At 30.6% G+C, this 14,072-nt stretch overlaps 1 protein-coding gene across 2 annotated transcripts in view; it reads right to left on the reverse strand.

Annotated features, from left to right (window-relative positions):
- The window catches only part of LOC134680861 (Na(+)/citrate cotransporter-like), a 63,193-nt gene extending 53,484 nt beyond the window's left edge, over nucleotides 1-9,709 (reverse strand). For both annotated transcript variants that reach the window (XM_063540131.1, XM_063540132.1), the window contains exon 1: nucleotides 9,355-9,709. In XM_063540131.1, coding sequence (XP_063396201.1) covers nucleotides 9,355-9,465 — 111 coding nt within the window. In that variant the 5' untranslated portion in view covers nucleotides 9,466-9,709. The remainder of the gene's footprint in view (nucleotides 1-9,354) is intronic.
- Nucleotides 9,710-14,072: the final 4,363 nt, after the last annotated feature.

A 14,072-nucleotide genomic window follows, 5' to 3' on the forward strand; every position in this document is an offset into this window, starting at 1 on the left:
ATCCTCCCAATTTTGCGTTCATAAAAAAAAACTCAACTTAAAACATTTTTATTTGAGGAAGGAGGTTAGAAAATACAACTTCCTTTTTTTAACCAAAAAGTAGTTCTTTAGGTTCTGAAACACTATCTAATTTACATTTCCAATCTCAGTTGACGTCCTTTCGGTTAACTGCTCAAATAGTACATATATAACACAATACTAAAGAGGTCGCTGTCGAGAAAGAAAGAAAACGAGTTCAGAGGCTGTATGAAATTAAGTCAATTATTGTCAGTCTGTTACTATCAGATGTGATAAGTTTTAGATTAAATACAAAGTTATCTGTTAGTTGTTCGTTTCGTTTAAATGGTTTAACATTTATTATTTCGAGGTTTAAAGCATTCAATGCGGTATGAGTTTTCCTCATTGTTGAAGTCATGGTAGTTGTTAATTTCTGTGTCATTGGATCTCTTGTTGCGAATTGTATCATTAACCATCATACCACATCTTCTTATGTTTATAAATTAAAGAAGAAAAGATAAGCATTTCCACCGGGAAACCTGCAGCAAGAAGATGAACCTTATACTGTATTTACTCAAGAGAGTTTGTAATAAAGGAATATATCTGAACATCTTAATTATATTTAGCTATAATAGTCAAGATAATATAGTGATCGTTAAATATTTGTTTATACGATCTCTTCATTCTTTTCAGTGATTTTTTCTTGATATTTTTCATCTACTAGTGTTAAATTTGAAAATATGTACCAAGGGAAATAAAATAACAAAATTGAATATAGTATGTTTACAATTTGAGTTAAAGATGTCATTCACCATATAACAAACAAAAATGGGTCGTAAACGTTTTGGTCAGGAAATATATGTAGGAAAGGGAAGCGTGTAGGCTCGAGTTATTCTTGTAATTAAAAAAACAACTATAAAAAGTTTAAATAAACAATAAAGATATAACATATTAAATATATGTAGGGGTAATCTTTCGGTTGGGAAAATTGTATTTAATGCAAAATACAACGTTTAAAACATTACGCTTTACAAAATTCCTCATGGAAATGCTCTTCGTTACCTTTGCAAATAATTCTATGCACCTTCCTTACTTATCAAAATAGGAATTCCAATGAGGGACGTCGACGACACATAAGCATACCGTTTGAATAATGTCTTGAGGGGTAATAACATTGTTTTCTCAATAAGTCTATGTAATATAAAAAACATTTTTTTTTTATTTATGATCAAATAAAGAAATATTTAGCACTAATAAAGTGTTATTCTGTTCAGTATTACTGTGAAAATTTACGATATATTTAATTGCATATAAGATAAAAATTATAACCCGAAGTAAACCAATGAAATTTTCAAATTGATTTCGGGTTCACAAGCTTAAGCTACCATATCGTTAGTTTCCGATTTTTTTTAGAAATACATGTACCATAAGAAAAAGAATGATGCTTTGAAACATCATAGATATATGATTTTGGCTTGATATTTTTTTCTGCAATTAAATGCTTGAAAAATATCCGACATCTCTCAAATTCTAAGATATTTTCGACCCTATTTCGTTTGAAACTGGATTTGACATAGCATGCCCTGAAATAATCTTGAAATGAGACAGAAAGTTGATGAATTACTGGACGTGCATCCGATACGCTTTTCTTGATTTATATAGCTTGATCAACGTGTGTCTTATCATTCTTTTACTTGATTTTGTTGAATTTGAAAATAGAATATGTTGAAACTAATTTCTTATTATGAGTCAAACTTGTACATCTGCAAGTAAACATATCTTTGAAAATATATTATACCAACAATCTAAAAAATGTTGTTTGTTTTATAAAAAATAAGCAGTGATGTAATGACCAATGAGACTAAATGACACAGAAGTCACAAATTATAGGTCACCGTCGGCCATCGACAATCAGCAAAACCGATATTGCATAGTCAGCACTAACATGCCTCGAAATGACAAATGTAAAACAATTTAAACGAAAAAAATAACGTCCAAATATTGTCCATCAATGCAAAAGTATTTCATCTCATTTCATAATGTATGCATGGGTGAAAAACACATCTAAATCATTTACTAGTCAAGGACTTCAAATCTACTTGCTTTTTTCTTTAAACCTAGATCGACCCTATACTGCATGGATACAAGATTGTCGCTGAGATATGTAATATAACAAAGTGAGAAATATATAGTCTTGTCTGGTCCATCAGTAAAATGTGTTTCATCTGACTTTGAAATGTATTCATGGGTGAAAAACAAATCTAAATCATGTACATTTGTACTAACCAAGGACTTTAACCTTCTTGCAATTTATAAATCTTTAAAAACTAATGACATACAAACTGCATTAAAGGTTACTTATAATAAAGTTTTTCTTTGATAATAAAAAAGGTGAATAAACTCTTTTTTTCAAATTGAGAAATTGATGTTGTTTCAAGAGGGAGAAAAAAACAATCAAAACAAACTATTAAAAAAAATGAAAATAAGTGAAATGAAATGATTCATACAAAATGCATGCATAAAAAAAAAGTTTAACAAATTCAGTGACAGAAAATTAGTAAAAAGACTCATAACAGTTAAACACTTTTGAGCGAGCACTGTAACCAGTTCCTGCAAAGATTCAAAAAGTTTTAACTATCTTAAACAAAGAAAGGTTGTGATTGGCTATAAATGCATTTAATCTTTTAGATTTTTATGGATTGCCATGACATATATTTAGATGTTAGATATATCAGGTTTTTTTCTTCAGGAAAAAGAGGCGGAATATACACTAGAGGGAATCAACAATCTTCATCCGAAGATATACAGACACATTTACGGTAAAAAAAAAAACAACATAATTTCTCTTAATTAAAATAATTCGTTTATTTGAGTAATAATGAACCAGGGAATTTGGCCTGATATGAACCCGTTCAGTTAAAGTACTATGATTTTCAATCCATTAATAAATAGTTATTAAATGTAATGTGTTTTTATTGCCGCTATTAAAAGTTCTGATTTTATCAAACCACTTTTAACTATTAAAAAGACTAAAACTTAAAAGCAATGGAAACATCTTTACAGGTTTAGTAGAATTGTATTGCTGCCCCTTTGCTTTAAATGGTCTTTAGAACTGTATTCGTTATTTTCGAATTTCCAGAATTGATAATTTAGTCTATAATCGTACACAACTTAGATTTAATTTATTTTAATCTTTGGAAAGTAAATTAAAAGAAAAAATTCTATGAAACGTTAACGTTTTATCATTATTTTTTGTTTTCGTGGCTTATCAAAAATATCTATGGTGACATTTTATTTAGAACATTACATCGACGCGGGAAAAGTAACCGGCCTAAATGTCTCTTTGTTGAAATAGTTAGGAGCTATGAACCTCCTTTAATCCTATATTTTGACCCTTCATTCACATTTATATACATCGTTTATGTAAATAAATTGAACTGAGAACATTTGTTCATTTATTTTTAATGTATACCATATTGCATAATTTGAGGAATGCATTTTAAACTTGATGTTCTCATCACTATTTTGTTACACAAGTACCGGACGTCATAAGAGGCACACATGTATTACGTGCACTTTGCACGTTCTTATTATTAGTCTTGGTCTATGAGTCATGTCATAATATAAAATGAGACTATTCACATTTTGCAAACACATAATTTCAACCATGAATCATCGTAGTTGTAAAACATATACATGCACATTTAAAATCTCGAGCAACACTACTGTATTGATTTAAAAAGACTGAAAATTGATATTTAAAAATACTAGTTGACACCTGCCTCATTTTCATTTTCCTTTTGAAAGTCATTGTTAAAAGTTATCGAATATTAAAATGTTTCCCGTTATTGCGTTTTAAATTAATTTAGTTACAGTTTCGACTGACTTTCTTTCTATCGTATAGACACATTGTGCCAATAAGGTATGCATATCTATTGAGGATGACTATATGTTGCGCACTAGATGACTGTGTAACTTGCCTTATGGTTGCTGTCCAATTGACATATATTAATATGACGTCATATGATATTACACTTTTTTAAGGAGCAAGCTGAAGCACGACTCCGGGTGCGGGATTTGCTCGCTGTATTGAAGACCTATTGGTGGCCTTCAGCTGTTTTCCGCTCTTTGTTCGGGTTGTTGTCTCTTTGTCACATTTCTTATTTCCATTTTCAATATTATCCTTTTTCATAATGAAATTCTCAGAATTGGAAACGTCTAGGAATTCATTAAATGTAACCGTATTCTTTTGGATTTTTTTTTTCTTTCATGCAAACTATACTAAACTTATTTTAGATATCAAGCGTAGTGCACACATTTTGTTCAAGTTCAAGGACCTTTACCTATTTAAAGAAATGTGCATACACAAAAACATTAATTGTAAACTTATTTATCAATGGGCATTTACAATATAATGTCATTTGAGACCTCATAAAACATTTCAGGCATTATTCATAAATCCAATAAATATTATCTATACGTTTAGTGTTATTATAGTTTCTTATGTAATCTTATATACAGTAACAAAAGTCAACGGTTTGATATAACTCATTGAAAATGTCCTATCCTTAATTAATTATTGCATTCATTGTTTATTATCAAATACATTTCATAATGGGTTGGAACATGTTGTCCTCCGCAGTAAGGACCACGCAAAGATCTTTCGTAATTTCACCACAGTGCGGAATATAATTTATTTTTAAAATGTATCGTAGAGAAACTGTGTCAAATAGTTTGTTCAAGGTTTTTGCCGTATCGTTTATTCAAGTTACAAAAAACAATATTTATGATAATTTTAAATAGTGTTGAGCTTTTCATTTAGTTATACTATAAATTAAAATCTGATATACTTTACGATGGATACAAGAGAAATATAACAGTACATGATGTAAATAAATCTGGTTGCAAACAAATATTTTGTTATTTAAGCCGATTCATAATAAATGAAGCAATAATGTTTTAAACCTATTTTCAATTGTATTCAATTGCCATTATTATGACAGGCAATGCTAGTCAGCATAACTACTTATTAATCTCATAACTTCAACTGACTTTGTATCGAAGTGACGAAGGATGTGGTTTTTATATGCAGTAGATAACCGATTTTGTTAAAACAAAATACTTTTTCCTTACAAAGTGAATAAATGCTATCATATTATGATATGATACAACATGTGTGGATTCATTCATTGATAAATAAACATAGATTTTTACGTATCAAATATACATCAGCATATCACTTATTTATCAGACTAAAGTGTACAATGTATCCACTGTGTCATGGACGATTCTGTTAATTCAGCCATTTGTAAATTCAGTATTGATATGTACTGATTGCAATATATCTCCAGTTTTAGGACTTTGATGATTACGATGACAACACTGATCAATGAGCAAAAAGAAGGAGTCTGACTGAAGCAAACTTTAACCTTGAATCGCCGTCACATTTCAATCATTAATTCTTTATACGTTCAACTGCTTATTTTATCATTGCGATATTCCTTCAATTTAGACTTACAATTTGCACTAGAACATGGAAGATTTCAGTAGATGGGAAAGGGACAGGACGTCGGGAAAGCATATGTTTACAGTCTTTAAGTTAGATGCATTAAAAACTACAACGTTTTGATAATGTTTACACGATATTATTCGCACAGAAAGGTTTAAAAAAAATTCTTCAATAAAAAAAACCTCTGTTTAATGCACGCAACACCAACGTCGCAAGACCTCAATACAATTCAGAAGTTAAATTGTCACTGTAAAGCGTTCCCCTTTTTTAGTTCTCTATTTGCAAACGTTATGACATATCTAATGGGTGTATATCAGTTTTGAAGCTTTTCTTATCAGCATGACTAAGATGGTTGAATTGATCTAAATTTAACTTTTAGTGACAGATGAAGATATACTTGAAGGTTATACGAAAGCACATAATCTGGTTTACAGTGCTTATCTTTAGATTTATTAACATAGATTTTGTTCTATTTTTATATTTTCCCTGTTTATACATTGATCTATTGTCTATGTATATCAAAGTAAAAAATTGGAATCTACGATATGAAAGAAAACGGGAATGAGTATCATATTCTTAGATTTTAAAAATTATGCCTTCGGCTATTGTGAACGAGTGACTTTTTTTGTATTGGCGAGTTCGACCGAGTTTCATCCCTTGAACAATCAATCACTCTTATAACTGTACACATATTATTGATACTGTTTACCTCTACGGCTTATGTAATAAAACTTTCTATTTAAACTGCACAATGCATCTTTACATTACAAGGTTTAAATTTCACTTATCGTCCATGGCTTACATTAAAACAAAAAATATATATGCATATAAACAACTCTTTATATTCTATCTTATTTTGTAAGCCATAAAAAAAACTGTCGTTTGCAATACGATCTTGTAGCCTTCAAAGTATCTGTAAAATGGCACATTCTTCAAATGGTGTTCTGTATGTCTATTATTAACCCTAATTAGGTACCATATATAAATATTCCCTACTTTTCGTTGCTGGTCTCAGTGGCGGATCCAGGGGGAGGGTTCTGGGGGTTGGAACCCCCCCTTTTTTTGGACCGATCAATGCATTTGAATGGGGACATATAGTTGGAACCCCCTTAATCCTATGTTGGGACCCCCCTTTTTAAAATGGCTGTATCCGCCACTGGGTCTCTTTAACCAATTTAACATAAAATCATATTTTGTACTTTTCGTACACATTCTAGATATGGGACCTGACGTGTAACCTTAAACTTTCTCTTGTCGTTTAAATACAAGACGTATAACATTTTGTACTTATTAATCTCCTTACCTCAAGTGACTTTTTATCGAAATGACATGATAAAGATTAAAATGTGGTTAGCATATGCAGTTGATAACATTGTTTGTGAATTAAAACACTTTCCTCTACAAATTGATTAAGTGCTATCATACTATGATATTATATGCATAAGACGTTATGTCAAATATTTTTCACTATATTATGGGTTCATTAATTGATATATAAACATATAGATTTTTACGTATCAAATATACATCAGCATACAGACTTATTTATCAGACTGTAATGTCTACAATTTCTATGCACCCATAACGATTTTTCAATGACGATTCTTTTCATTCAGCCTTTTGTAAAGTTAGCACTGATATGTACTGATTGCAATAGATGATGTGATGATGACAACAATCAATAAGCAATAATAAGGAGGCTGACCGAAGCAAAGCATTGAATCGCCATCATAATCAATAAACTATTCGTGTGTAAAGTATTTTTATACATTCAACTGCTAATTTTATCATTGAGATATTCCTTTAATTTACACTTTCAATAATGATTTTTTCTTAGAACAGGCACGAAAAGCCAGTCCCATGTAAAGTACGCCTGTTTACAGTCTAATAGTTCATTTAATTAAAAACAACTATAATGTTTTAATAACATTTACAAATTATTATCTCAGTAAGGTGAAAAAAAATCTTCCGAAAAGATATCTCTGATTATTGCGCGCAACCAAAAGTTACTTACTGTAAAGTGTTCATTTCTTTCTTTATGCCGTTCTCTCTTTGCAAACGTAATGACATATATGATGGGGCGAATTTCTATCTAAATTATATGACTAGACAAAATTGTCATGAACTGCCTCTTGATGGCAGATGAAGTTTAACTTAAAGTTTATACGAAAACATATGATCATAACCTCGTTTACAGTGTACGATTAAAAATAATATACTTTGATGTACGTTAAGCTTATCTTTTCTTTTCCCTTCGAAAGTTACTTTCATCAATCAATGGTCTATTTTAAACAAATTGAAACAAAAACTAATCTTTAAAACTGGAATGCGTGTTACTTATGTAGATGATTAAATTCTGAGATTTATATGCCGTCGACTTTTTCATACAAGCTATTACATAAATATGGCACATATATTTGCATTAGCGAGCAGGAATGACTTTCACTCATTGAACAATCAATCACTCTCATATATGAATATAGATATCGGATAACCTGTATACCTCTATTTCTTATATGAAAATAATCCTTTTTTGAACTACACAATGCATCTTTATATTTTAAAAAGTCATTTTATTTACAAACATACAGAAGGCCGTATATTGACCTATTATGGTTTACTTTTATAAATTGTTATTTGGATGGAGAGTTGCACTCACACCACATCTTCGTACATAAATAGTATAAAATTACAAAATAAAAAACAAATTTATGACTACGTATCAAAATGTATATCGTACATGCCTTTTACATTACAGCAAAAAAACAAATATCTGTTCTTATCGTATTTTTGAAGGCTGGAGTAGTTTTACGATCATGTAGCATTCAAAGTTTCCACTTTTGTCTATTTTTAGCCAGAACTTAAATTAAAACCAGTCTTTTCGTTTCAGGTCTCTTTAATCAATTTTACTTATACATGTATGCGTACTTCTCATACCGATTTTTAACGTGGGACCCTACATGTAACCTTAAACTTTCTTTCATCGTCTAAAAATAAGACGTATTACATTCTGTACTTGTTAATCGTATTACTTCAAGTGACTTTTTATCTAAGTGACAAATGATTAAAATGTGGTTGGTATATGCAATAGATATCAGATTTTATACAGAAAACACACTTTCCTAAACACAGTGATTAAATGCTATCATAATGTTATAGCAAATGCATAACACTTTTTAACAATGTTCACAATATTACGGGTTCGTGATATACATAGCATTATAAACATATAGATTTTTACGTTTCAAATATACACCAGCATACTGACTTATTTATCAGACTGAAATTTCTATAATTTCAATGCATCCATAACGATTTATCAATGACGATTCTTTTTATTTAGTCTTTTGTAAATTCAGTATTAATATGTCATGTATGTATATTGCGATAGATTTCCATTTTTGGAATTTCCTGCATGTGATAATGACAAGAATCAATAAGCAATATAAATAAGGAGTCTGACCGAAGCAAAGCCTTGAATAACAATCAATAAACTATTTGTGTATAAAGTAATTTTATACATTCAACTGCTAATTTTATCACTGATATTCCTATGATTTACACTTTCAATATTAAATTATTCTTAGAACAGGTATGATAAAGCCACTGCCTTGTAAATTACGTCGGTAAAGTATTGAAAGTTCAATACATTAAAAACAACTAGGATGTTTTAATATTGTTTACAAGATATAAGGTCAAGTTTAAAATTCGTTTGAACATTAAATGTAATACGTGCAATTTTACCTGCTACATAATGCGAAGTTCAATACATATGATATATATATATAAAATCCAATAGCTATTTAAAGAAAATAAACAAAAATATAAGATCGAAGTAGATTCCTTACCTTTGTATCAATTTTTGTTACAATAGGAAGAAGAATTAATGGTACTAGAAACACAATAAGGAAATTTTTCCATTTTGTAATCCCTCTAAAAATCTGTTTTGGCATCCCCATTTTAATACAGGTAAAGTGAAAATAAGTTTCCTGCACATGCGGTTTAAGTAGTCAATATTCGGTTAAGGTCACATGAAATAACACAAATCTTAAGCATGAATTTTCTTAAAATAATAAATATGATGTGTATATCACGTCTGTGTACAGGGAGAATTTCAAAGTACTGTACATTATTGATCGAATTATTTTCTTCTGCAATCAGCGTGAATGTTTCAGCAGACAGACAGATAACTATAGGTATATCTAAATGTATTGGTTGAAGGCTATGACAGTTTTATTATAATGCGTCGACTTCATGTGTTTATAAAAAGCTTTATACATCATCTTATTTTAAATTGACATTTCATTAGTCCGGAAACTAGCTTAGTGGGAAAATATTTTTAATGTCCTGTTGAAAACATATGATAAATAATCAAAAATATATTGTTTAATGTTATAGTAATGCCTTATATGTCTCATCCAATCCGTTTTGTATTAAAAGGGTCTTTATGGTTATTTTATTGTGATCATCCGGCAGAGGTGTTTGGTTTTTTTTAAACCATAAAATCTATATTATTATAAATTATATTTTTCTTATATTGTATTTTAGAGGACGTCGCAAGCAACATAGGAAATCAACTTTTTCGTCCATAAGTAACAGTTGCCGTCCATGCTTTCGATTGGTGAACAGGCTAACAAACTCTTTTCCCTAATCATGATATGTAATTAAACATCTCAGAACAATCTCACACACTTGTTGGCATTGATATGTTTGAACGATTGTATATCAAAACACATTCAAACTTGTAATGACAGAAAATTCATAGTTGATTAGATCAAACTGTTTGACATAGGAAAACAATATGCTTATATCCAACAAGCAAATCAAACGTTGTAACATCATATAAAGTATAACGTTCACTTTAATATGATAGCGCAATTATTTCTTACTATAAAGATCTTAACGATCAAAACGCGAACGTGCGTAGTCGTTTAATTCATTTGTTTCTTAATATTTTGGTCAATGTTGATATCGTTCACAAAAACAATGTACGTGCAAACTATAGGCGTATGTGTTTGTCGCAACAGTAGTTTACCGCAGTTCAAAAGTCATCACACGAACAAAAGAAACACATCCATACAGGTTACTAACTAAACAGAGGTTCACATCAACAAAAACAAACGCCTATATATATAGAAACGTATTCTTGGATAACAACTGCCATATTCCCGACTGGGTACAAAACATTTTAGACCAAAATGATGGGTTGAACATGGTTTTATAGCTAGTCAAACCTTAACTCGATAAAATCGATGTATCGACCGAATAAGCGTTTTCTGCAATGTATCAACTCATACGTACACGTTGTTTATTAAAATTGAGAGATGAAAATTTGAGTAGACGCATGAACTACACCAATAACGGAATAGGGTGTGTTGACATGAATAGTGTCTCCTGCTTTAGCCCTTAAATAATTTTAACTTCTACACGAAACATGTATTGGATAATGTCAATAGTTTATGAATGGTGAATGGTGGAAGGTGTTCGTAAACTAAGGGTCCGGAGTAACGAATGGGTCATATTATATATTTTTATTATTACAAAGTAATTAATTATAATTTAATTTACTTGAATACAGTATAAATATCAATCAATTTAGTCAAAATAAATTATATCATTTTTTATATTATGTTATGGAAGAGGGTAGAGACTAAGGATGTAATGGTATCAGGGTGTATGAAGTTGGTCCTCAATGAAATTGTGTGAGTGGGACGTGTACACCATACAAACACGCATCACCCGAATTTAGAAGATAGCCATAGGGAATAGAACCACAATCGGCAAAATAGTTATCTCAGACATACCTTTCCGATAAAATCTTTGAGATTGTGACCGTAAAACGTGTTAACTGTCGATTTCAGAAATGCTTTTCTGTAACTCAAGATCTGATGGGAACATTGTTTTGGTGATGAACACGTCCTTGTCAAGGACTGGTTAATTCGAATATGCACGCGACAAACATATTAGTTTTAACGATGAATAAACACCAAATGAAAAAATCAAAATGTGTTTCAATTTGAAGCAATAACGTGTGATGCGTATCATCTGTCTCTGGCAATTTCTTTTACTTATATGAGATACAAAAAAGAATAAAATTTGGGTAATTGAGTAACGAGGATTTTCACACCTTTAAACTATGATTTTATCAGACAGTATTCGCCGGGACGGGGATTTGATACTTGGTTGTTTTAATTGATTTAATCTTTACACTTTGGCTCTCTTTCTTGAACTTTTAATAATTTCGTCGTTAAATAATGTCTGAATGTTCCTCGTTTGTAATATACCAGTACATTGATTAAAAGCAACTAAAATATTATCAATTGGTTAGGGTATTGCATAGTTCTAGGTAGACGGCACAGTGATATGTATCTGCTTACTCCTATGGAAGACCTATGCATACGCACCAGTTTTCTTTTGTTCTTTCTGTTCTACACCTGTCCATGTATTTTTTTTTATGTTTCATGAATCCTTCCTGAAATGTCATGATTGTATTGTTAATTGCAATTTGAATGTTTTTGAATTAATTTCAAACTTACAATCATGCATTAAAACTAATTTCCTGTAACATATTATTTGAATATTTTGTAGGAAATTGGTTGTAAAAGAGGGACGAAAGACACCAAAGGGACAGTCAAACTCGTAAATCTAAAACAAACTGACAACGCCATGGCTAAAAATGAAAAAGACAAACAGAAAAACAATAGTACACATGACATAACATAGAAAACTAAAGAATAAACAACACGAACCCCACCAAAAACTAGGGGTGATCTCAGGTGCTCCGGAAGGGTAAGCAGATCATAACATTCATGCAGTTCGTATTATTCTGCGCTCGCAGCACAATTTTGTCACTTAATTGTCATTAAACCCTTTATTTTTACGAAACCTAGATTTGTGTATTGCAAAATGATAAACCGGATATGCCTCCGAAATGTTCGATCATAAATCAGCATGCCTATTTTCTTTTGGTACATTTAGAGCACAAAGATTATATGGTATGTTGTTTTTTTTCAATTTCGGAGCCCGTTCAGTGAATTTTAGCTACTGAAACCTCGCCATTTGAACTCGGGTAAATTGTGTCAGTGTCAATACCACATCTTGCTCTTTTATTACTTACTATTATTTGGAGAGTAGCACTCCGTGGATTAAATTCCAATTGAAATCGAAGCATCATCGACAAAAATATGCAGGGAGTCAAAGTAAAAAGGAATGTAGCTTATATATTTACCCACAACACATTCAAAAGATTGAAAATATATTGTTTGATTATTTTACAATTAATGATTATGAGTCGTTAACCAGTAATAAAATAAAAACACCGACAGGTAGTCAATAAAAGTAAAACAAACAAATATTTTAGTGTTTGTGAATATCATGTATAATTGACCTCATACATTAAAAATTTATCAGAACATAAAAAACTGAAGAAAGGTTTCGCTGTTTCATAAATTTTGTAGACGAAACGCGCGTCTAGTGTATATTAATTTTAGTCCTGGTATCTATGATGATTTTATTTACAAACACTGGGTCGGTGCCACTGCTTGGGGAGTTTTATTTCCCCGAGGGTAACACAAGCCCCGTAGTCAGCACTTTTTGTGCTGTCATGAATTGTCATTGATATTGTTATATTTTTAAATTTACGGTTTACCATTTTTTTTGTTGGAAATACTAAGGCTTTCTACCTCAGGCATAGATTGCCTTAGCTGTATTTGGCAAAACCTTTAGGAATTTTGGTCCTCAATGATCTTCAACTTCGTACTTTATTTGGCCTTTTTTACTTTTTTCGATTCGAGCGTCACTGATGAGTCTTTTTTAGACGAAACGCGCGTCTGGCGTATACTAATTTTAGTCCTGGTATCTATGATGTGTTTATCTACGACATTTTCGAGACATTTGATATTCATTGATGTGTTTTGTGTTTACCTTAAAATGTATTTATTGAGAATGCTTTATCTAGATCCACTTATCTTTTTTTTTTAAAGTTATTAGTGCATGCAGTATGCACAATATACTCTAATGATTTATGGAAAGTACATATGCACTTTCATATCAGTATACATGAATTTTAAATAATCAACACGATTCTTGATTAATTCAATCAAATAAGACGTTTATCTGATGTGGAATGCATTATCTGAGTAGAATCCAGTATCATCATTATAAAATTGTATTAACGATCAATGAAATCTTTTAATGCTTCAGGTATGTCACAAGAGAGAACACTAACAATGATTGATGTATTGGCCTCATATCTAAGAACATATTCGAACTGCTAATGACACAAGGTCAGATATGAACAGAACATGTGTTTTGAACATTAAGTCTCTAGTTGGTACAGTCAAAGCTATATAAATACGCACCTAAAACAAACAGTAAAACGAAAACGAGGCGCATCATCTAAACATTTGTTTGTGAATCAGTTAACGATACAATTGTAAATTTTGTTTAGTACTAATTCAACTCAATATGCTGTTTCAAAATCAAACATAGTCTCGGTATAACTTTTGAAATTATATGAGTTAACTTTTTGATAAACCAACTATTTAACTAATCAATTAAAACAAAG

Source organism: Mytilus trossulus, chromosome 8 (genome assembly GCF_036588685.1).
Source record: "Mytilus trossulus isolate FHL-02 chromosome 8, PNRI_Mtr1.1.1.hap1, whole genome shotgun sequence".
Taxonomy (NCBI): domain Eukaryota; kingdom Metazoa; phylum Mollusca; class Bivalvia; order Mytilida; family Mytilidae; genus Mytilus; species Mytilus trossulus.